Raw genomic sequence first — 24,606 nt, 5'->3', positions numbered from 1 at the left:
TTCTGCCAGGCTTTCCAAGCATCAGAGGATGTGTCCTGGCGTTGATGGTTATCCTTGTTCTCGCTTTTTGGCATTGGCTGAGACTGATCCCCATTCTACGTGTAGCCGATGTAGAGATAATGATTGTCATATCACTAATTCATGCCCTGAGTTTCATTCTTGTCCTCCTGAGCAGTGGAGGGTTTTTGCCAAGAAGAGGCAGCATAGGAGGAAGTCGGAGACTCCATCTTGGAAGGGGGTTCCTTCCTTCAGTGGATGTACTGCATGCTCCTTCTTGTTCTGTCTCCTCTTTGCCATGTCCTCCAGTTGCTAAGATTTCTTTGGAAGATTTTACTCCTTCCCACTTTTCTATAGCTTAGTCTATGGAAGTTTTGGGAGAGGGAGGCTGGTGTCATGCCAACTACACTCCCTGACGGTGCTCCCATCAATGGACGATAGATTATTCAGTGGATCTCTCTGCCAGGTATATCCCAGGCAGGAGGAATGTAGTGGCGGACAGTCTGAGTCGTCAGAGTCAGGCCATAGGGACAGAGTAGTCTCTGCACTAGGACATTGCAAACAGGCTCTTTCATCTGTGGGCAAGACCCTCAATAGACCTGTTCACAATGAGGTTCAAGAGAGAACTAGAGGTCTACCATTCTGTGGTTCCAGATCCATTTGCAGTGGTGGAGGATGCCCTGCAACACCCCTAGGACAATCTGGAGGTCTTTGCCTTCCCTCCATTTTGCCTAATCTGTCAAGTTCTGAACTGGGTAATGGCCTCTCAGAACCTTAGAATGATCCTAGTTGCTCCCATGTGGTTCCATGCGGAATGGTTCCCCGATCTCCTAATCCTGCTGTCAGAAGCTCCGAGAGAGATTCCTCCATGGCACAGACTTCTATGTCAACCCCACTTCCAGAGATTCCACCACTCAGTAGAGTCTCTTGTCTCTTCACGGCTGAAGACTATCCAGTATCTCCTCCAAGCAAGAGGTTTTTCTCACAGAGCAGCATTGGAGATGTCTGGCCATCTCAGATCTTCCTCAGACATGTACCAAGGTAATTGGGCTGTTTACTGTGGTTGGTGTTGTCAACGGGGGCTCTCTCCAATTGGAGCTTCTGTTCAGCAAGTAGCAGATTTCCTCATTTTTCTCTGCAAAGAGAAATGACTTTCCATGTCCTCCATCACAGGTTACAGAGCTGCCTTGAGTGCAGTTTTACGAATGAAGGATGTTGATCTTTCTTCTTCCTGGGAGATCTCAATGCTTCTCAAGAGCTTTGAGCAGTCTTGTCCTCCAAAAGAGCATAGACCACCCAGCTGGGACCTGACTTTGTTACTGAGCAGCCTCATCCGTGCCCTGTTTGAGCCTCTGCGTTGTGTGTCAGATGGGAACCTGACTCGAGGCAGTTTTCCTGCTGGCTCTGGCCTCCTCGAAGCGAGTTGGTGAACTCCATCACCTATCCTATGATGTCAAGCATATGAGGGGTTGGATGTCTGTAGCCTTCAAATTTGTCCTGGAATTCGTGGCTAAGACCTAAAACCCCTCTTGTCATGATGACAGATTTGATTCCTTCTCAATTCCGTCTCTTAATGATTTTGTTGATAAACGATCCTTTGCCCTGTCAGAGCACGGTGTTGCTACTCGAAAAGGACTTGCCATCTCTGACTGGGGTTCCAAAGACTTTTCCTCAGCACTAGCTGGAACAAGAAAGAATACGATCTCCTTTTGGCTGCATGAGACTGTCAGACAAGCCTGGGTTTGACTTCATGCTCCAATCCTAACACAGTGCAGGCAAGAGCACATGATGAGGGGGGCTAGGCCTTCTTTGGCATTTAAAAGAACTTGTCTGTTCAAAAGATTTTGAAGGCTGGATGTGGCTTTGTCAGGTCCATGGACGCTTTTTCCTTTGGTCTGGTGGTAGCTGCTCAACAGGTTGTTTAACTCATCCAGTGCCCCTAGCAGGACAGTTTGTATCTTACCTAAGATGATGGTATGAGAGTGAGAATGAATGGGATGGCTGGTCTCTTTCAGTTTTCTTTCTTTTCTTCTTTACCTGGTGGGCGAAGAAATCATTCCATCATGTGCTGGATCGGGTCTGATACAGGTGAGACTGTAGCATTTTTGTTAAGTTTTGCTTATTCCTACATGAATATAAAACTTTGGCAAAAGCAAGTCCCTCCTCTCCCTAGCAAGGGGAGAGAGGATTGATATTAAACTATTGATGGCCACGAAGGTTTGTTATCTACAGATATAGTTCTTGAACTTCCTCCTACATTATCTCATCACATTGTATGGATTCCCAGAAGTCTGACTGATATATAATCACTTATTTATTATATCAGAGGCTTTGGTTCCCTTTCATAGGTTTCTATAAGCCAGGAAGAGTTACCAGGTGTGCTGAACCTCCAGTCAGTTCCAGACTTTTTTCCTCCCTCCAAAAGTGAGTCTATCCATAAATTAAGACCCAGGTTTGTTCTACATATGAATAAATGACAAATTTATTAATCAATTTGTGTTTTTCATAGCTAACAAACCTGTGGTCTTAACTTATATGGCCCACCTCTAGCCACCCCTCATTCAAGTTTCCTGGGATGGAAGAAACTGAGGCGTCATTTCTTTCGCTACATGCTGAAGGAACTTGATGCTTGCCACCTAGGCCCATCAGCATACCTCGTTGCCACCAATTCCTTGTTTGTTATTTTTACAAAATTATCCATAAGTTAAGACTGCAGGTTTGTTAGCTATGAAAAATACAAATTGATTAATAAATTTGTCATATTTCAGGAAAAATTATCAGGTGACTCAATTGCTGCTTGCAGAAGGTATATGTGTATGGGATGAAACCTAGGTGGCCTCACTGGGGTTGACAAAGTTAGTATTTATGTTGTGATGGGGAGATGCAGCTTTCTTGTGATAAACCGAGATGGAGAAGCAATACTGGAATTCTCATAGAGTCTAATGATTAAATTTGCTAGACAGTGTTTTAAGAAACTGAGAGAATGAAAAAGCTGGAATGCAGATTGATTGCAGTATAATAAATACTTATTTTGAAGAAAAAGATTGCATGTTCAAAATAATGTGGGATGTGGTGAGCAAGTTGGTAAATGATGGACAAAAGATGAAGAGAGAGACAGTCAAGATAGACAAAAGATGAAGAGAGAGAGACAGTCAAAAGAGTAAAAATGGAACTAAAAAAGAAAATAAGAAAAGAGGTATACTGTAAAGAAAAATGTCAGTATATATAACATGAAAAAGAGGTTTAAGAAAAGCTGTAAGAAGGCAGCAGAAGATTCAGGGAAGGGTTTTGGAGAAGAGGTTTATGGTGATAGAATCAAGGTTTGAAGGGAGCCTTCAAACTTTGGCAGAGAACATGCAGGGATGATCAAAGAGATGTATACAGAGATAAGAGGAGAAAAGGCTTAGATAGGAGGTGGCTGGGTAAAGAATAGTTGGGATTAATTGTACCAGAATACCAACACATCATAGGGAAAATAGGGAATATCCAAGACAGCAAAGTTGCTCAGGAGAGATGAAAAAGATGTGAAATGAGTCAGTAGTTTGAAAATCTCTTAAATGAAGAGAATGCTTAGGAACTGGAGTATGTTGGCATTGCAGAGAGACCAGTAGAGTATTTAACATCTGAAGAGGTTAGGAGGCCCCTAGAAAAATGAAAAGTGAAAAAGACCCTGGGCTGTGAGAAATAAGTAATTTGCGGAAAGCACCTGGTGAGCTGGTCATTGATAAACTGACCAGAATAGATATGAATTGAAGAGTGGGACAACTATGCTGTGTACAAAGGGAAGGGAATGTATTACAAAAGTGGAAATTATAGGGAATAAGATGCAGAGATAAATGAATATAATAATGATTGTCGTTTTGGCTTCCTGGCAGAGAAATCAGTGATAAGGCAGTCTTTACAATGATGTAACTATATATAGGAAAAGTACTGTGTTAACAGGAAATGCTTATACAGTACATTTCTTGATCTTCAGAAGGCATTTGATTAAGTACTGGTTCCTATATCATGCCATCTTCCCCCAGTTTGTATTCATTCTTTTCTTCTAGTAGATTTTAAAAACTATTTAAGTGTTCCATTATGATATTCCTTTCTCCTCTCCATTTTCATCTTTATCATTTTTCCCCTAGCCCCTATGCCTTTGTAAATATTATATCTTTTTGCCCACTACAGCAGTGAAATTCTGGTTCCATTCCTCTTGATTTTTCTTTGCCATTGCCACCTGCCTTTCAGCCTCCCTCCTTTCCCTTTATAAATCTCACTTCTCTCCTTACCTGCTCTCTGCAAGAGGTTGAAGGTGCTCTTTTCTTCTGTTGTCATTTGTAAATCTTGATGCAACCACCATGTCTCTCTTTATTTCTATCCTTTCCCTGATGTCATACTGCACACTACTGCACACACACTGACTTTTATATGCCGTATTTCAGTGGTGCACACCAAATGCTTTTTGATGCTATGTTTGCTTTTTCTTTGTACTTCAGTTTGATGTCCACTTAAACATTTTTTGTAATCTCTTTGTTCTTTCTTTGTCTCTATATTTTTTCTTATGCTTTGAGGGGTTGATAGCCTTTCTTGATCAAGCTTGCAGCTGTCTTTAAATAAATTAGTTTTAGCTTTGTTCCCTTGTCTTTTCAACTTTTATGTAATCTTTTGAAATATTGTACTTAGCATCTTTAATCTTTAGCTCTGGCAGATTTCCAGTACTGTTTCTCTCTCTTGGTTTCTTTCCAAATACCAATTCTGTCATTTTCCACAAGGCAATTTGTGTTTTCTTCCACCAGTTTACCCTTTCATTGTGGCACTTATGTCAGTGCATCTAGTAAACTATATATTGAAATTTACATTTTCAGCCCCTAGCTGCCCTGAGTGTGTTGAGTATACTGAGAACACATGCAGTGCCCTCTTTTCCTAATCAGTGAAATACCCTTTAGTAATTGTCAGGCCTTGCATTTTTTGTAATAAGCTATTATTGTACTGATATTTAGTACTGTACTAGATTATTTACTTTCTGCTTTGTTAAGTAACATGTTAAGTACAGTACTGTATGTTATCTGAGTGAGATGTGAGCACCTGTAGTTTCCTCACTGTCTGCATATTTTGTACTAGCTAATGTACAGTTTGGAGTGTCATTTATTTATTGCTATAGAAGCAGATATGATTTTTAAACAAATTTTTAGGTAGCAAGTTACCAAACATAACTCTTATGTTACAGAGGTAAATATCTATGCTTTGGAATTTTGATTCGTTGCAGGATAATTTAGATTATTCCCCCTACATTTATGCACTTAATATTCTTTGCTCTTGTGTGTGTGTATATATATATATGTGTGTGTGTGTATACATACATACATACATATATGTGCACTGCTTCCTGAGTCTTCTGTTTACTTTCAGGTACCTCACTACGGTCTAGCTCTAGCAGTAGCTCATGAATGGAGTGCAGTTCATGAAAAAATTCAGCCAAGCTTAATGCATTTGGTAAGTCAGGTAACATTTAATTTTTATAAGATTTGAGTGGTTTACATAAAATTTGAATATTTTGTTCATTGAGCAAAAATCTTATGATGCCAGATATATATATAGCTGATTTTTTCTCTGAAGGTTATGTTCTACAGAATTTCAAATTTTACTGTTGCTGATCAAGGTGGTTCATTCAACAAATTGGGATGTTGTCAATAAGATGCTGGCATTCATGGACACCATTACCATTTTCTATTCAGATTAAGTTTGCCGAACTGTCAACACCTTTGAATCAGTTCCTGTTTGATCTTTTTGATTTCAATATTTTGTCACTTGAGTTTTTTGGTTGTTTTTTATCTATTGGATCTGTGGAAAAGATTCATTGGTTCATGACTGCTTTTTGAATTTTGATCACTCCAAATTTTCTTTAATAATGTCTTCCTCTAGCTATCGGGTTTGTACTTGGTGGTTGTAAGGTGAGGCTATGGAAACTTAGTTCAGACCCTCACACTTTATGTATGAAATGTAGGGTATAAATGTTCTGTGGACAATCTTCCAAAGCAATGAATTGAGGATTATCTGACTGGGAGAATGGAAGAAGTACTAATCCTAGGTTATCCCAAAATTCATAGTGTGATAAGGGTGAGGAGGTCTTCCTCCAAAGTGTTTCTGTGACTTGAAGGATTTTATGTTAGTAACCCAAAGTATCCTAATTTAGTGTTGCCTCTTGGCCCTGAGGTTTTATTAGAAAGTAATGCTCACAGATTCATCAAATTGAGATCTAGATACTCTTAAATATAATGAATGCCCTGCAATTTATAATGATTGCTGTATGTGTTAAGTTTAACAGTGTTGAAAATGAAAACACAAATAATCAGATTATAATAACATTCTAGGCCTGGACCTCTGCTGAACTCCCAAGTTTGGGAGATTCCTCAGTTGTTTAACTTTGAAGGTTATGGGACTACAAACCATCACATCCCTTATGCAGGTCCTTTGAGTCTGAGGCTGAAAATGGGATCTTGATACCAGGGTGGTTAATTCCAGGTAGGTCTGAGTGGGGAACCCTACTAACTTGTCCTCCGAGCCGTTTTTTCCCTCAGCTGTCGGGTTGAGTTACTGTTTCTTGCTGTTCTCAAATGTCCATTAGAGGAAACATTGCAATACACTCTTCCTCTGAACACCTGAATTAGTCCCCTGAAAGTTTTACCCTCAACGGAAGAACTTTCGTTCAACTCATTACCCACTAAGTGTAATTAACGGAGCGCTTACCAACGTTGGGAAAGGAAAATTCTAACAAATGAGTTACCGCAGCGCCTTCTCGCAAATTCAGCCCGTCTTCTAAGAGCTGTGAACCCCAATTGCCAGATTTTTTGCATGCAACAGCAGCTGGACTTCTCTTATGGATCAGGCGAAATTTTGGCCAGCCCGACTCTTATTTTGTTTTTGGATTGAATAACGACTTGGGCCTGGTTTTGATCGGCCCCCTTCTCTTCTGGATTGTTCTTTCCTGAAGCTTTGACTTGGCCTGGCTTGGATTTTGAAATGGATAAAATGGATCCTTCACCACCCTTGAACATTTTCGGCTTCCACTTCTGCTTCTGCCAGGTTCGAGATATCCGCTGGAGACACCGCAGCCTCATCGTTTGTGCACTCACCTGCAAGAAAAGGATGAGTACCCTTAAAAACGACAGCTCTCCATTGTGAAGCTAAATTGCAGGAAGGTACAATGCTGCGTCACATTTCCCGCCAGGACGCCTCGTGTAGTGTCATGGTCGACCACAGATGGAGGATTATCTCACGCCTGAAATCAGTTTTTCTTGATGATCAACTTAAGGTTTCTTCTGTTCAGAAACTCTTCAGGATTTTGCAAAGAGGCTTTAGAGTCAGAATTATTTAGGAAATTAGAAGACAAATTGTCAGGCGCATTCCAGACTCCTTGTTTCCTTGCTCTCCTGACCCTCCAGCTGACAGAAGAAGAACCCCTTCAGTCAGAAAGTTAATAGGGACACAGAAACACGTTCCTTCTGCTTCTTCCGTTATCAGACTCTGACTTGTCTGTTCATGGATTTATTTCCTGAAACCAAAGGTAGGATCTTCAGCCCTCGCTCTCCCCCGGAGCAGGCAGTTGGTCAGCAGCAGATTTCTCAGGCCTGGAAAAGTCCTAAGGTAAAATCTAATTTAAATGAAGAAATCAGTTAGAGATCTACCAAGTAGAGAATTTTAAGAAAGTTCAAGACTGGATGTCGAGTCTAGAAAGAACCAAGGAAGACTTCTTTGCTTTGGTTCTTTTTGTCGGGTAAATAGGAATTTGCAACAACAGGGGAAGATATGGGTTTGACAGTTTCTACTTTTGGGGACTTTCTAGTCTTGTGGGTCTGGAGATCCCACTTGTCCTCTTCTAAGGTTTCTTCTCTCACTGAAATGGACCACCACCTTTCAAAGGACTTTTCAATTGATCAATTGCTGAACTTTAACTTTTGCTGACTCTGTTGGGACTCTCTGCACACTAAGATCTTTGGTTAGAAATAGTTCAGTTAGTCTGGGGAGCTGTCATTTGAAAACGGTGCATGGACAAGGCCGTCAGAGATGGCTCTGAAGATCTGACTTTACAGTTTTATCAGCTCTTTTAAAGAAGAGAGCATTTTCTTTCCTTAAAATCGAAGTCTGTTTCTCCATCTCAGAAGGGAGAGCTTCAGTTCTCCTATGGTTTCAAAATCTAGCCATCTCTTCCCCAGACCTTGGTTAAGGTCATTCTTCCAGCCTTCAGGAGAAGGCCACTCAAGACCTCCTTTCCAGGTCCTCTAAGCGACCCTCAGCCACAAATCTTATGTTCTCTTCTTTGCCTCAGCAAGCGAAAAAGAAGCAGCCCTTTCGTGTTCAGGGTCTTCCACAGGAAGTTTTTCCAAACCCGCACACTCCAGGCAGAGGTTTCCCTAGAGGCAAGGTCATCCACAAGAGGGGCGGCAAGTGAGTTTCTCCTCCAGATGCCAGTTGAGCCAGGCTTCTTGGGTTTGCTCAAGCCTGGAGAGAGAGGGGCAGACTCTTGGTCCCTCCAAGTAGTAGAGAGAGGCTCCCCTAATTCCTTCCTTTCCTGACTCTTCCGCCGGTTTTTGTCTTCGACCAACAGAGATTTATCTCCCAAGTACCTTCTTCCTGCCAAGCAGAAGATGTCTGTGCGCGACCTCATCGAACAAATTATTCAGAGAAGAGAGCAGTGGAGCCAGTTTTAGACACAAAATCCGTGGATTTTACAACAGACTGTTTCTGGTTCAGAAACATCCAGAAGGTTGGAGACCTGTCTTGGCAACGTCAGCAAGCTGAACGACTTTGTCCAGAAGGACAAGTTCAAGATGGAAACGTCTCCAGTCAATTTTAGGAGCTCTTCAGCCCGGGATTGGATGGTGTCTCTTTAGACCTTCAAGATGCGTATTTTCCACGAGGGAAGATTCATCCGCTACGATGAAGTATCTCCGCTTTGTCTTGGGGCAAGACTTACCAATTCAGGGCTCTCTGCTTTGGACTCAGCACAGCCCCGAGGGTGTTTACTCTTCTCATGAAGAATATAGCGATGTGGTTGCACCTCTCGGGAGTCAGGATCTCTCAGTCTGGTTTGTTCTACCTGGACGATTGGTTGATCCGTGCTTCTTCGCACGGAGGTGTTTGGAGGACCTTCATTTTACTCTGGATATCGTGGAAGTCCCTGGGACTTCTGATCAATGTAGAAAAATCGCAACTGATCCCCTCCCAGTCCATCGTTTATCTGGGGATTCAGATGAATTAGTGGGCTTTTCTAGCGTCCTCCGAAACGCTTAGAAAGGCAAGTTCATTGTTGCGAAAAGTCGCTGGGTCTTCTTGGAGAAGGAAACATGCTCGGTGAGGGAATGGATGAGTCTGCTGGGGACCATTTCTCGCTGGAGAAGTTTGTTTCTCTAGGAAGGCTACATCTCAGACCTCTTCAGTTCTTTCTGCTGGAGAACTGGAAGAACAAGGAAGACTTGGAAGAAGAATTAAGGATCCTTCCTTCCATAAAAGACTCCCTCAAGTGGTGGCTCGATCCTGTGAAGTTGGGAAAAGGGATCTCTCAAGCTTCTGAGCCCCGACCTAGTGTTGTTTTCCGACGCATCATTGGCGGGTTGGGGAGCAACACTGGGGGAAAGGAAGTGTCAGGAACCTGGAAAGGGCAACAGATATCCTGGCACATCAACATCAAAGAGTTGGCAGGCAATCTTCCTAGCCCTCCAATTCTTCCAGGTCTCAAGAAAGTCCGTTGCCAATCACGTTGTTCAAGTGAACTCGGACAACACTCACGGCATTGGCGTACCTCAAAAACAGGGAGAACACACTCGTTCCCTGTCTCGGCCTTGCAGAGAAATTCTCCTCTGGGCTCAAGACTCTGGCAACATTACAATCCTCACAAGATTTGTTGAGGGGGTAGAGAATGTTCGAGTCCCGGACCTGCTCAGTCGGGCGCCACCAACTTCTTCCGACGGAGTGGACTCTTCATCAGGAGGTTTGCCGAGACCTTTGGAATCTTTGGGGTCGCCCTCTCGTGGATCTCTTCTCGACTCAAGAACGGGCGAGGCTTCCCATCTACTGCTCCCCTGTTCTAGACCCAGGCGCAGTGGCGATAGATGCTCTTCTCTGGGATTGACGGGTCTGGACGTTTATGCCTTTTCCTCCGTTCAAAATTCTGGGAGAAGTGCAACTTATCTCGCAAGTTCTCGAACCCTCAACTGGAACAAGGATGACGCTCATCGCCTGACCATGTTTTGGCCTTCAAGAACCAATGGTTCTCGGAGATTCTCTTCTGGTTAGTGGACGTTCCCAGGTCACTACCTATGAGAGCAGATCTGCTCAAACAACCCCACTTTACTGAGATACCATCAAAACCTCATCGCTCTGAACCTGACTGCATTCAGACTAGACAGAAATTGGTCAGAGCGAGGGTTTTTGAGGGCGAGTGGCACGGGCCATCGCTAGAGCCAGAAGAGCTTCCTCTATCAAAGTGTATCAAGCTGAAGTGGGCAACCTTCAGAGGTTGGTGCAGAAAGAAGGAGTTTCTCTTCCTCGACCTCTTTGAGCCAAATAGCTGATTTCCTTCTCTTTTTGAGAGAAAAGTTCAAGTTGGCAGTTCCAACTATCGAAAGGATATCGAGCATGCTTTCCTCTGTTTTCCGACACAGAGGACTGATTTGTCTAATAATAAGGACCTTCACGATCTCTTGAGATCTTTCTGAAACGTCCAAGGTCAGGGGCCTATTCCCCTACTTGGAATTTGGATGTTGTCCTCAAGTTTTTAATGTCCAGTCCTTTTGAACCTCTTCATTCAGCATCTCTAAGGGATGTTTCTAGAAAGACGATCTTCCTCATTGCTCTGGCATTCAGATTTCCATCTGCGAAGAGAGTGAGTTGGGGAGGTTCAGGCTTTCAGTCCATGTGGGCTTCAAGGGACACAATGCTGTCTGCTCGTTGTCCCCTACATTCTTGGCTAAGAATGAAAGGCCTTCTAATCCTTGGCCTAGATCTTTTTGAAATTAAAGGTTTGACTGACCTTGCTGGACAGAATCCTGAGAGAGTTCTTTGTCCTGTTAGAGCTCTAAGGTATTACCTTAGAAGGACTCAGGACCTGCGAGGTCCCTCGGACAATTTATGGTGTCTCGTTCCGTGAAACATCCTGTTAATCCTATGTCGAAGAATGCGCTAGCATTCTTCATTAGGAATGTCATTATGAGGCACATTCTTGTTCGATGATTCAACAAGTTGTTGAGAGTCAACGCCCATGAAGTTAGAGCAGTCGCTGATTTCCTTTTGGCGTTCCAGAGAAATATGGCGCTCAGTGATATTATCAGTGCCACTTTTGGAGAAGTGAATCGGTGTTTCCTGCACACTACTTAAGAGATGTCAAGGTAGCATACGAAAATTGCTTTCTCTGGGACCTACGTTGCTGCTGCTACAACCTTGGGGTCATCCAGCTCTGCTCCTATCCTTTAATCCTGTTTAGGAGGGGTTTTTAATTGTGTTTTGTTGTGTTTTTTATGGTTGTTGGGTCGATTGATGGAGTCAGTCTTCCCAATCTTTTCATAAAGTCTTAAGTGCTGGTTAGGTGGTTGGTATACTCGTTTGTCCTGGTATTATGATCTATGGTCTAGTCACATTCTGGTCACGCCCCGTTGACAGATCATCTAGCAGTCGCCAGCTTTATAGGTCACTACCTTGCTGGGGTCTCTTTAAGAGCAGAAGCAGGCTAGGTGACAGTAACCACTCAGTCAGCTATGCTATCAGGTAAGGAACCAAAATATTTTACACTGTCTAAAATTGTTTTCCCTTATTCTTAGCTTTCTCTACCTCTCCAAAGGTGGTATTCAGCTATATAGATATCTGGCAGGTAAGTCTCATGAACAAAATGATATTTTTATAATAAAATTTTTTGTTCATATTTACCTGGCAGATATATATATTCATATTGCCCTCCCTCCTCCCCTCAGGAGACAGTGGCGTTAGAAAATCTGAATAGAAAATGGGAATGGTTCCTGATGCTATTATGTCCGGTCAGGGCGCTGGAATGTGTACTAACCACCTGATCGAAAAGATGTTGCCTCACCCAGCCACGAAATTTGAAATTCTCCCAGGACGTCCTTCGGAGAATACAGCTATATATATATCTGCCAGAGGTAAGTATGAACAAACTTTATTTTATTATAAAAATATCATATTTATATTCATTGATGCAAAAAATCATGTAGTATGATGACCGCTCATATGATGACAGCACCGATTTTTTATTTGTGGTTATGTTCTACAGACTGGCTTAAGTTTTACTGTTGCTGATAAGGGTTACTCTTCATTCAACTTTTGATGTTGTCAATTAAGATGCTTTAGTAATGGAGATGATACCATTTTGTATAGAGAAGTAAGTTTGATTTTGGTGTAAAACATTTGAATATAGTAATTGTTTGGTCTTGAAACATAGTTCTTTGTTGTCTTTTTTAACCCCAGTTTTCAATTGCTTTATCTATTCATCCTCTTGAAAAGATTCATTGGTTCATGCTGTTCTAAGGAGAGTTGATCACTCCAAATGTTCTAACTTGTGTCCGGTTGCTTCAACTTTCACTGTTGGAAAAGCACTGGAAACTTAGTTCATACAGTAATCCTGTGATTATACACAATATATATAAATCTAAAAGGGGTGTAAATCTTCCAAAGTTTAGACTTAGGAATAGTGACTGGGTTAGCCTAGGTTGTGCTACCTCTAGGTTATCCCAAAATCATAGTGTAACCATGGCTAGCCTATAAAAATATACTGTGACTTGAAAAATTATGTAGCAATGCAAAGAAATATGAATGGTGAATGTCACCTCTTTGAAGTAAGTGTTTATTACCCAAGCCAAACTACATACAGTATTCATCAGATATGAGATACCCAGATACTTTATATATAATGTATGCATGTATTTATAATGATTGCTGTATGTGTACAAGTTTAACAGGAAAATGAAAACACAAATAATCAGATTATTATTAACATTGGAGGGAGTGTGATGCTACTGCACTTCATGTTTGAAAAATTCCTCAGTTGTTTAACTTTGTTCTTATGGAAATACAAACCATCACTCCTTATGTAGGAGAATTCTCAGTCTGAGACGAAAATGGTTGTTGAAACTTGATACCAGGGTGGTTAATTTGAGGTAGGTCTGAGTGGGGGAAACCCCTACTAACTTGTCATAAGCCAGTTTTTTTCCCTCAGCTGTGATGAGTTACAATATTGCTGTTTTAAATGTCCATTAAATTGAAACTTCTCTCATCTTTGGTATGCATGGTGTTTTGTTTTTTGTTCAACATGGATTTGGAACAAGAAAAGTGAACAACAAAAGTCTTGAAGGACATAAGCAGGTGTTTGGCTGCTTGATGTCCTTGATGCTAGTACAGGCAGTCCCCGGTTTATGACGGGTCTGGCTTATGACGTTCCGAGGTTACGACTTTGTCAAATATATTCATCAGAAATTATTTCCCGGTTTACGACGCATGTTCCGGGGTTACAACGCGTTGTATGCCGATCCGACAGAAGAAATATGGTTCCAAAACGGCAGAATAATCAAAATTTGGAGGTTTTTCATGAAAAACTCAATACACCCAAAGCATTAAAAGTAAGGTTTTCTTAGGATTTTTGACGATTTTCAACGATTTTTTGGTTTGCGATGATTTTCCGTTTATGACGCGGCGGAAAAACGGAACCCCCATCGTAAACCGGGGACTGCCTGTATAACCAGTTTTATATTAGTAACTTACCAAATAATTACATAGCTATAGTTTTTACTTTACGCGGCAGTTCAAAATTAAAAATTCGTGGCAGTGCTCTTTTGTTTTGGGTGTAAGTATACTGCCCTGCCTACTTTCAGGGAAGAATAGGTACAACGTAGCTAAAGAGCTGAATTCGTTTCTGCCGGCTAATGACTTGGCACTGGCTATTGGCAGCTCCTGATTTGTTTTCACCGGATGGTTGGAGATCGTCTTTTGGTGAAATACTCGTTGCTTTTGGTAGCGCAGCTATTTAGCTTAGCTGAAATTCTTGATTGTGACTTTCCCAATTAGACTTTAGACTTATTATGTCTGACTCTAGTTTGTCTTGCATTAGGTATTGCAGCAAAGGCTGCAAAACTAGACTTACTTCTGCAAAACACAACTCTCATACCGTATGTAGTTCTTGCAGGGAGCAAAATTGCTCTCCTGAGGTTAATTGTGAGGAATGTAAGGACTGGGATAAGGGGAAGTGGAAAATCTTACAGACACACTTAGATAAATTACAGCGTGACTGACTGAGGAACGCTACAGCTAGGGCTGAAGCTAAGGCTTCCACTAGTACAGTTCATTCTCCAGGAGTTGATATTGCTGTTCTGCCTATCCCTTCAACACCTGTGACAGCTTTTTCTCCCATTTCCAGTCCTCCAGCTTCTCCTGTCACTCTGTTACCTAGCTCTCATTCTGCTGAACCCAATGCCATTGCCAGCTTAGAAGCACAGGTAGATCAGAAATTTAATTTGCTTTTGCTTGTTAGTTGGTTGAGCTTACTGTTTCAGAGTTAGGGATTTATTTCTGTGATAGAAATTCATTTCTCGCTATAATGTGGTTCGGATTCCTGATGGAGTAACCAATTGGTTCTTAGCCACGTAAAATAAGTGTAATCCTTCCAGCCCTAGGAGAGCTGTTAATCAGCTCAGTGGTCTGTAAAACTAAGCTGTACTTACTTACTTGTGAAGGTCCTGATGGACAAATTTAATAGTGAAGTGTCGAGTGCAGTGTCAGTGGAGGGGGCGGCTGTTTGTCCCACCGATGCTCCTAGACCAAGGTCCCTGCTAAACTCCCCTTGCTCACCTGGGAGGAAGCAAACTGGCAGTCCAAGGGAGGTGAGTGGGGTTTGCCCACGAGCAGTCATCGCCTCATCTGAGCCTGTTGTCCGCCAATCCCAGGCTGCGGAGGAATGCCATTGGAAAGGTGTCCGGATGGATGTACATGCCCTGTCATCTAGTAATTCAGACTCTCTCAGAACCAGTAAGCGCAGTGGTCATTTTGTGAAAGTTTCTAGGCCATTGAAAAGGCCAGGTGCTTTGTTGGAAACTGATTCGCCCCCATCTCGTAAACGAGCTTTAGAGAGAGGGGTGTAGCCCTCTCCCTTCATGCAGTTTTTGGCAGTCACCTGTGAAAGATTCTCACGCCCATTCAGTTTCTAGTATGCATTCCGACTCCAAAAGAGTGTTTGCCAGTCCTGTTCATCGTCGCAAAGTGCCCGAGCGCCCATCGCATGAGTGTTCAGTGCCCTCCTTTCCAGTTTCGTGGGCGCCCAGTGTCCAATTGTTCCAAATTAGAAGATCCTGTGTATGATTTTTCAGCATTTGAACATCAAATCGCCGAGCACCTGGGAGCCAAGTGCCTGTCATTTGGGCGCCCAGTGTCCGCTAAGAGTGTAGCAGTTTTGAAAGGTTCAGTGTCTGCCCTGACAGCGAGTGAGTACCCAGTGTCCAAGCGTCCAGTGTCTGTGGGCGCTTCCTTTGAAGTTCATTCACCTTCCAGCAAATTTATATCCGAAGCTAAATAGTGAGAACTGTGGTAGGACCATCAACTGCCCGATAATGTTCAGACCCAAGAGTTAACAGATTGGTAGCTCAAAGGCGGAACTATTTGTTAGGGCTGGACCACGGATTCCAGGGGGGTCTGGTTCTATGGTTCTATGGGTAGGACACTCAGCATTCTATCCAGTTTGCCCATAACATGATTAGGGTGGGGATGATTGTATGCTTGTATTACTCTCAGTCCTTGCAAGTGGGTTTGGCTTGCACTTGGACCACTCTAATCATGTTGTGCCATCCTCTGTGGGGTAGGGTAGGGAGTCCGTTCTCATTTGTGCCATTGGTGGAAGAATAAAACTCCATGAAAAGCTGATATCTTTTTAAGGTTTTCAGGTTAATTTTTTTTCAAATCTTTATGGTTAATTTTGTTCATGCCTCAAATAGCTTTATGCTAAGTGAAAATAAAGATTTGAGTACCCCTGGGCCCTTTGATGGAACCATTCCCATTTTCTATTCAGAGTGATTGTCAACACCAGTTGACGTTGGATTTTCAAAACTTTTCCACTTGAGTATTCTGAACTTTGGATTTGTGGAAGGCACGCTTCTGTGGACTGTTTTGATTTTGGTTTTGGAAAAAAAAAGGAATCCAAATGTAGATCACACACTGGAGCCTTAGTCTTTGCTGATTCCAGTGCACAACAAGTTAAATCAGGTCTTCCTCCAAAAGAAGTAAATTTGTCGTTAACCCTTCTAATGCTTGATCCCCCAACCTTGACTCAGAAGGTAACTTTGCGCAGATTTTGAACTCCTCGTGCGTTGGAGTCTGCTGGTGATTGAGGGAGTGAAAGTTGGTCAGAGGTTTCTAGGCCTGATGGAAACAGAACAACTAATCTTAGGCCATGTTGTCGTTGGACGCCCCAAGGATTTGATTAAAGACACTCGGGTGGACTCTCGTTCTTTCAAGAGAAGCGACAGAGGAAATGTCATTTAGACAAATAAAATAACAGGTAAGGAACCAAGGCGCCAAGACATATGTTTGCCTAAATCCTATACTCCAATGGTGACAACAAAACCAGTCTGAAGACTATCTATCAGTAAAAGTATTGACAATGTTTTTGAATGTAAAAGTAAATAAGCAGGTAAGTATGACAAACTTTATTTTATTATAAAAATACAGTACCCTGGGCCCTTTGATGGTAGTGACTCAGCACAGTTGTACTGAACCTCCTGTAACAACCTTCCTGAAAAAAACAAAAAAATAATGATCACAACTGCCTTATGTTGATAAGAATATGCTTGTTGGACTCTCTTAAAATGAAACAGATACAAACTAAAGTCCAAGATTGACAGAAATGTCATTTAGTATATATAATACCAAGTGACAACAAAAAAACAGAATAATAAAAGTATTAAGTAAATTGCATGAAAATAAAATTTGAAGGACAAGATTTACTCTCTTAAAATGATATACAAAAATAAAAATTTTGGGCAAAAAAATAAAAAATAGAGAACTGAGACCTTATGTTCCAAAGCCACTACAATGTCAAAATTGTAGTAAATGTGGACACACGAAGAAAAACTGTCGTAATTAACCTATATGTGCTTATTGTGGATCTGATGAACGTGCCACACAATGGAAATGTAGTGAGCCAAAATGTGTAAACTGTGGACAGGATCATCATGCAAGGTCCAAAGAATGTATGTACTGCATATACAATACAGAATTGAAAATGCTACAAGAACAAACAGGGATGTCTATAAAAGAGGCTAAGTTGGAATTAAAAGTGAGAGGAATGCAAGATCCATCTAAGAAACATACATATTCTTCAATAACAGGAACCAAAAATGAAACAAAAAACAGTACATAGAAATAGAAGTAACAAAGCACAGAAAAGTAAATTGCAAGAAGAAATTAAAATGGCAAAGAATAAAATGGCAAAGAATACAGAAACGGGCACAAATGATATGGATAACATTTTATCAAATTCATTTGAAACATTAATGCAAATAGGAACACAGGAGGATGCTACTATGGAAGTAACAGAGGAGGGACCTGATAGACTGGAAATTAAAGATAAAAAAAAGGCCATTGGAAAGAACACCACCCAAAACAAAGAAACCAACAATTGTTAGAGAAACATCGGTCAAATCAAAGACAAAAGATATGAAGAAAGAACAAAAACAAAAAAAGTTAATATACCATTATCTCCTAAAATAATAGTAAAACCAATGAATACAGATATCCAAAATACTGAAGAACTGGAAGACAAACGTACCTTAGACAACAGTGAATATGTCAAAGGAGAAGAGATTACTCCATCACCAATAATTGGTACAACAAGAACAAATAAAGAAAGAAATATACATGACAACTCTTGTGGATGTAATGATTGTTTCATTGCATTGTGCAACAATAACAAAAACATAACAAAAGATGGTTTAACAAACATTATAAGAAACCTTATGAAATATGGAAAAAAAGAAACCACAGATTTGAGTACCCATGAAAAAGGTTGCTTGTGCATTGAGCACTTAGTATATTATAAAGAAAAACAAATGAATGTCGTGAGAAAAAATCCAAGTTGATAATACAAAAAAAAAGAGAGTAAAACTCGACCACTATAACAATATTTTCAATAGCTATATTATACAATGGAATGTAAATGGTCTGCAGACCAGATTACACCTAGGAGAAATGCAACGATTACTAAAAGAATACGAACCTATGATATTATGTTTACAGCATGTCAACAAAACAGTAAGTAAATATACCTTACTTGCATCTTCATCTAGAGAGGAAGAAGCAAACTTAGGTATTGCTATATATGTACATAACAAGGTATGTTTTGACAACGTACCTGTAAACTTTACTGATCTGCAAGTATCGAGTATTAGAATACGAATAAATAACGATAATTATGTAATTTATAATTTATGCAACCAATCCAATCATACCAATAAAAATTATGACTGACAAACTTAAAGAATTACTTAATAATGCCAAGGAACCTACATTAATAGTAAGTGATTTTAATGCCCACAACCCGATGTGGGACTGTAATTGTACAGACTCAAATAGAGCAGGAAGTAAAATAGAAGAATTCATAGATTCATGTGACATGTGCTGCATAAATGATAACGAAATCAACACATATTTTTCTAAAACACATGGAACATTTTCCTTAATCGACTTAACTCTTTGCACGACAAACAGTTAACAGATTGGATTGGAATACAGTGGACGACTTGCATACAAGTGATCATTTCCCAATATTAATTTCATTATTACAAAATAATCCCACCAAGCATGTCCTCAATATAACATTTATAAAGCAGAGTAGGAGCAATATGAATTCCACACTAGGAGTATCCCACCATTTGAATATTTATACGACCATAATGAAACTAATAAATTTCTTGTTGATTTCATTACAAATGCAGCTGATAAAGCAATACCAAAATCCAAATCTCATCCAACAAAACACAAAGTCCCATGGTGGTCTGATGGTGTGAAAAACTAACAGAATTAATAAAAATAAAACGCCAAATTGGAAGACGATTAGATAATTTGAATAGAAAATTCAGTAAAATAAACAAAACGTCACCGATATTAGAAGGACCCATACAAAAGCTGACTATATTATTATTAAAAATTAATACATTAAAACCTATATACAACAAAATATCTGCAAAATTTAAAAGAGAAGTAATTCAAGGAGGAATAATTTCATGGAGAAAATATGTATCAGATCTCTCTAATAATACTCCCATACAAAAAATATGGGAAAAATTCAGGAAAATAAATGGTACCCGTGTTAAACCACCTAGACATGCCATAATAAAAGATGGGAAAAGAATACTTGATCCTAAAGAAATAAGTAATGTAATAGGTGAAAATTTAGCAAAAGTAATTAACTACAAAATTTAGATGAGCATTTCCAAACAAGGAAAAATAATATAGAGTTAATAACAATAAATTTTGAAACCATAGAAGATATTTATTACAATAGAAAATTTAATATGGAAGAGTTAGAATTTGCTCTGTTGAATAGCAATAAATCTGCCCCTGGAGGTGACAGTATTTGTTTTGAAATGATCTGCCATGTAGTACCTTTGGCAAAGACATACTTATTAGAGTTTTATAACCACTTACAGCTATAATTATTCCTATCCCCAAACCTGGAAAAGATCCCAGAAATGTAAACAATTACAGACTAATTCCTTTAACTAGTTGTCTATGCAAACTACTAGAAAAAATGGTAAATGCTCGACTAGCATGGCACATTCGAGAAAACAAAGTTTTGACTCCCACTCAATTTGGGTCACAATGTAACAGATTGACACTGGATTCTCTGTCAAACTTGGAAGACCACATATGAAGAGGATTTGAACGAAAACAAATTACTATAGCCGTCTTTTTTTGACATTGAAAAGGCTAATGATACTACATGAAGGTATGCAATATTAAAAACGTCACATAAAAATATTTACCTAGGTTTATCGAAAATTTTCTGACAAATCGCACTTTTCAAGTGAGAATTGATGATGTATTGTCAGGTACATTTCGACTAGAAAATGGTGTTCCACGAGGAAGCGTCCTTAGTGGCACACTGTTTACATTAGCAATAAATGTATCAGTAATAATCTACCTATTGGAATTAAAAGTAACTTGTACATGGATGATTTTGCCATATATCATTCAGCATCTCGCATAAAACATGCAGAGCGAATCATTAATAAAACTGTAGTAAAAATAGATGAATGAGCCTCATCTGCAGGCTTCAAATTTTCTATACAAAAGACTCAAGCAGTAATGTTTTATAAAAATAAAAAGTGGAAAAAAGGTGAAGAAATAGATTTAAAAATCAGAAATCATTCCATACCAATTGGCCAAACAGCAAAATTTTTGGGTTTAGTGTTTGATACTCACTTGAACTGGAAAGCCCACATAACTTACATGAAATCAAAATGTAAAAGAGCATTAAACCTAATTAAAAAACTATCGAACACTACTTTGGGAGCCGATAGACACCCTTACTTTACTGTATAAAGCAACAGTGCTGTCTATTGTTGATTATGGAAGCAAAATATATGGCTCAGCATCAGATGCAATGCTGAAAACGGTAGACCTAGTTCATAATGAAGGTCTTAGAATATGTTCAGGAACTTTTCGATCATCACCGTCTTCTTTACAAGTTGAATGTGGAGAACTACCTCTGTCTCTCCATAGAAAGCTAGTAGCAATGAAGAGTGCTCTGAGAATTCAGACAAATGATTCCCCAACCAAAAAATTATTTGGATTAAGAGATGTGTTTATAAACACTCATCCACCTCCTTTCCCAGTTAGAGCTAGAAGATTGTTTGAGTCGCTAAATATAAATGTACAATTACCTTTAATATTAAAATTACCTCCTCCTTGAACAATGAATAAAATAAGAATTTGTATGCACATGAAATATTTATCAAAATGTCATTCATATACTCCAGAATACCATAGACAACACACATTATATACTCCAGAATACCATAGACAACACAGTAGAACATATAATCCGAAAAGGTCCACATTACGCAATATACACTGACGGATCTAAGTCACAATATGGAGTGTGATATGCTGCAGTATCCCCAGACAAAACATATCAGTTCTCTCTACCAGATAACTCTCCAGTATTTACAGCTGAGTTATGTGCAATAGTATCAACCATAAAAATAATTAGAGAAGCGTCATGTAATAATTTTGTGATTTATAGTGACTCCAGAAGCACTATAGGGGCTATTCAAATCTATAATAAAAAAATATTATACAACATATAAAGTTTTCACTCCATAAATTGTATAATAAGGGAAAAAATATTGAAATATGTTGGATCTCTGCCCATGTTGGGATTAAGGGAAATGAAGAGGCTGATAAAGCAGCTAAAGAAGCAGTCCACATCACAAGAGCAAATGTAGACATCCCTATTAGTGACTATACAATATATATAAAAATAGTCATTGTAAGTAAATGGCAAAATATATGGAACGAGGAACCTGAAAATAATAAATTAAAACAGATAAAATCCAGTGTCAGAAAATGGAGTTTGTCATATCAGAGAGAGATACACACACAAGTAATTCTGACTCATCTTTGAATAGGCCATACTCGTTTGAAACATGGACACTTAATGAACAGTCCATGTGGCCCTCCTCCCAAATGCCCAGATTGCAATGTGTTGATAACAATTAAGCATATACTGTGTGAATGTCCAAAATATAACCTGCAGCAATTATCAAATTTTGGAAGTAGACCAATAAAAGAAATTTTGTCGGAATCTTCAACATTTTCAGTAATACCCATTTTAATGTTCATGAGAAGCTGTGAGTTAATTGATAAAATATAAAAGATCAATCAATCAGTATAATGAATTTTAAAACAAGTAAATTTTATGATTGTACTTTATTTATTTTGAACTTTAATATACCTTTTTAATGAGTATATATGGAAACATGAGTATAAATGTATTTATTGTGTGAGTGTGTTCCAGTATGAAAGCGTATGCCTTTTTACAGCTTTTAATATCATTTTCATTTTCGTTCATTCATCATTAGCGAGTGACCTATTTGGTCCCAGTGCTAGGCTTCTAGCCTAGACATGTCATTTCATCCTAATCCTTCGGGCCAGCCCTGTGAGAGCTGATAGTCAGCTAATATAGTGATAGACTCTCTTGAGTTTTCTGTCTTTTCTGTCCCAACAAAGGATCATAAATTGTCTCAGAAAAGTCCAAAACTTCATAGCTTGCCCCTCCTGCTCAGCCAATGCATGGATGAGTCTCCTGGGAACCCCCTCTTCCATAGAGAAGTTTGTTCCATTAGGCAGGCTACACACAAGAGTACTGCAATTTTACCTTAAGGCCAGTTGGCAAAGGGAGTCGTTCCCGGATTCGTTCGTCTTCAGCGTTACTCCTGAGATCAAAGAGGACCTTCAGTGGTGGCTGGTGAAGGACAGATTTATGACAGGAAAGTCTCTGGCTCCAATGAACCCAGACCTAACATTATACTCAGACGCTTCGGATCTGGGTTGGGGAGCTCTTCTCAACGATATGGAGGTTTCAGGAACGTGGTCTCCAAGCGAAAGAAACCTCCACATCAATGTAAAAGAATTAAAGGCTATTCATCTTGCACTTCAGCACTTTGCAATGCAGACTTTCAACAAGACAGTGGCAGTCCATTCGGACAGCATGACCGCCCTGGCTTACATCAAGAACCAAGGAGGGTCTCATTCTTTTTTGCTCCAGGATGCGACCAAGGATTTTCTTTTGTGGGCACTAAGCAACGAGACCTGAGTGGTGACCCGCTTCATTCAGGGGAGAATGAACATCTTGGGGGATGAATTGAGTCATGGCAAACAGGTTCTACCAACAGAGTGGACACTCAATCCACAGGTGTGCACCGACCTGTGGAAGCTATGGGGAAAGCCATCGATAGACCTGTTTGCAATATCGAGGAACCATCATCTTCCTCTGTATTGTTCCCCGGCTCTGGTGAGGGACGTATTGAAAAAGTTCAACACACACAGCAATGTGTCGATGACCCTAGTCACTCCCTTTTGGCCCTCAAGGAGTGGTTCCCAGATCTAAGTCTACTGACGGACTTTTCAAGGCTACTTCTTCAGAAGAGAAATCTTCTCAAAAAGCCGCACTTTCACAGATTCCATCTAGGGTTATCCACTCTCACTCTGACAGGCTTTAGATGACAGCTTGTCAGAGCAAAAGGTTTTTCAAGGAAGGCTGCAGAGGCTATTGCTAAGTGTAGGCGACGATCATCTGCATCAGTCTACCAAGCCAAGTGGACAGTTTTTCGGAAGTGGTGCCAGGAGCAAAATATCTCCTCTTCTCATACATCTGTAGCCCAGATCGCAGATTTTCTGTTACATCCTAGAACCCTGAAAGGACTTGCAACATCTACCATCAAGGGTTACAGGGCAATGTTGAGTTCCATATTCAAACATAGAAGAGTGGACCTGTCTTCAAATCAAGACATCAGCGATTTAATTAATTTTTTAGTACGTACTAGTAAGCAAAGTCACTTGGCACTTGGACGTCGTCCTTAAATGGCTGTCAGGACCAGTGTTTGAACTTGAATCCTCCTCACTTAGGAATCTAATGAAGAAGACCTCATTCTTGATGGCATTAGCTACAGCTAGGAGAGCTAGTAAGCTACATGCCATTGATAAAAGGGTAGGCTTTTCTCAAGGGAATGCTGTATACTCACTTATTTTGGGTTTCTTGGCCAAGAATGAGGACCCGACTAACCCTTGGCCTCGCTTTTTTTCAATCAAGAGCCTGTCTGAAGTACTCAGTCCATCTGATCAAGAGAAAGTCCTCTCTCCTGTAAGAACCTTAAGAGTATACCTAGAAAGAACCAGAAGTCTCAGAGGTTCTTCCTCAAATCTTTGGTGTTCCATGAAAGACCCTAGCCATCCATTCTCCAAGAATGCATTAACATTCTTTTTAAGATCTGTGACTTCGGAAGCACATTCGGGGTTCATGATGATTTACTACCCTTATGTAAAGTAAAAACTATGAAATAAGAGCGGTGGCTGTGTCCTAGGCATTCAGATGTAATCCATCTCTCTCTTCAATCTTGCAATCAACATATTGGAGGTGCAAGTCAGTGTTTGCCATGTTCTACCTAACGGATATTGAAATGGTATACGAAAAATGCAGTACTTTAGGTCTGTTCTTTGCAGCTGGCATGGTATTGGGAATGAAGGATAGGAGGAACGCCTTCCTTTTCCTCTACCCACTCTCCTTGAATAAGGATAGTTGCACTTCTTGGGAAGTCTGGTGAGCGCTGAGTGTCACCAATCTTTGTTTTTATGGTTTTGATTAAATTTTGTGGTGGTGTAGGTTATTTTTTATCTGGTCTTTGTTTTCTGTTGTACTGCTCCCAGGGCAAGGGCATATACACATATTATTTATGTGTCCTTTTTTGGATTGTAAGCTTTTGCAACCCGTGATAACCTCCTACATTACAAAGAACCCACTCAAGTAGAAGCAACCCTTGGCTCTACTGCCACGCTGCTACAGGTCGAGAGGAGCTT

General features: G+C 40.1%; 1 protein-coding gene across 1 annotated transcript in view; it reads left to right on the top strand.

The window, feature by feature from the left end:
• Window positions 1-24,606, top strand: part of l(2)k14505 (ATP synthase mitochondrial F1 complex assembly factor 2 homolog l(2)k14505) — a 66,558-nt gene that overhangs the window by 5,762 nt on the left and 36,190 nt on the right. The window contains exons 4-6 of the mRNA XM_067091075.1: window positions 5,392-5,475; window positions 12,263-12,293; window positions 12,348-12,370. Of these exons, the coding sequence (XP_066947176.1) occupies window positions 5,392-5,475; window positions 12,263-12,293; window positions 12,348-12,370 (138 nt within the window). The remainder of the gene's footprint in view (window positions 1-5,391; window positions 5,476-12,262; window positions 12,294-12,347; window positions 12,371-24,606) is intronic.

The sequence above is a fragment of the Macrobrachium rosenbergii genome, chromosome 48 (genome assembly GCF_040412425.1).
Source record: "Macrobrachium rosenbergii isolate ZJJX-2024 chromosome 48, ASM4041242v1, whole genome shotgun sequence".
Taxonomy (NCBI): domain Eukaryota; kingdom Metazoa; phylum Arthropoda; class Malacostraca; order Decapoda; family Palaemonidae; genus Macrobrachium; species Macrobrachium rosenbergii.
The sequence above is the reverse complement of the archived record's forward strand: the minus strand, read 5'-3'. Positions and strand labels throughout refer to the sequence as shown.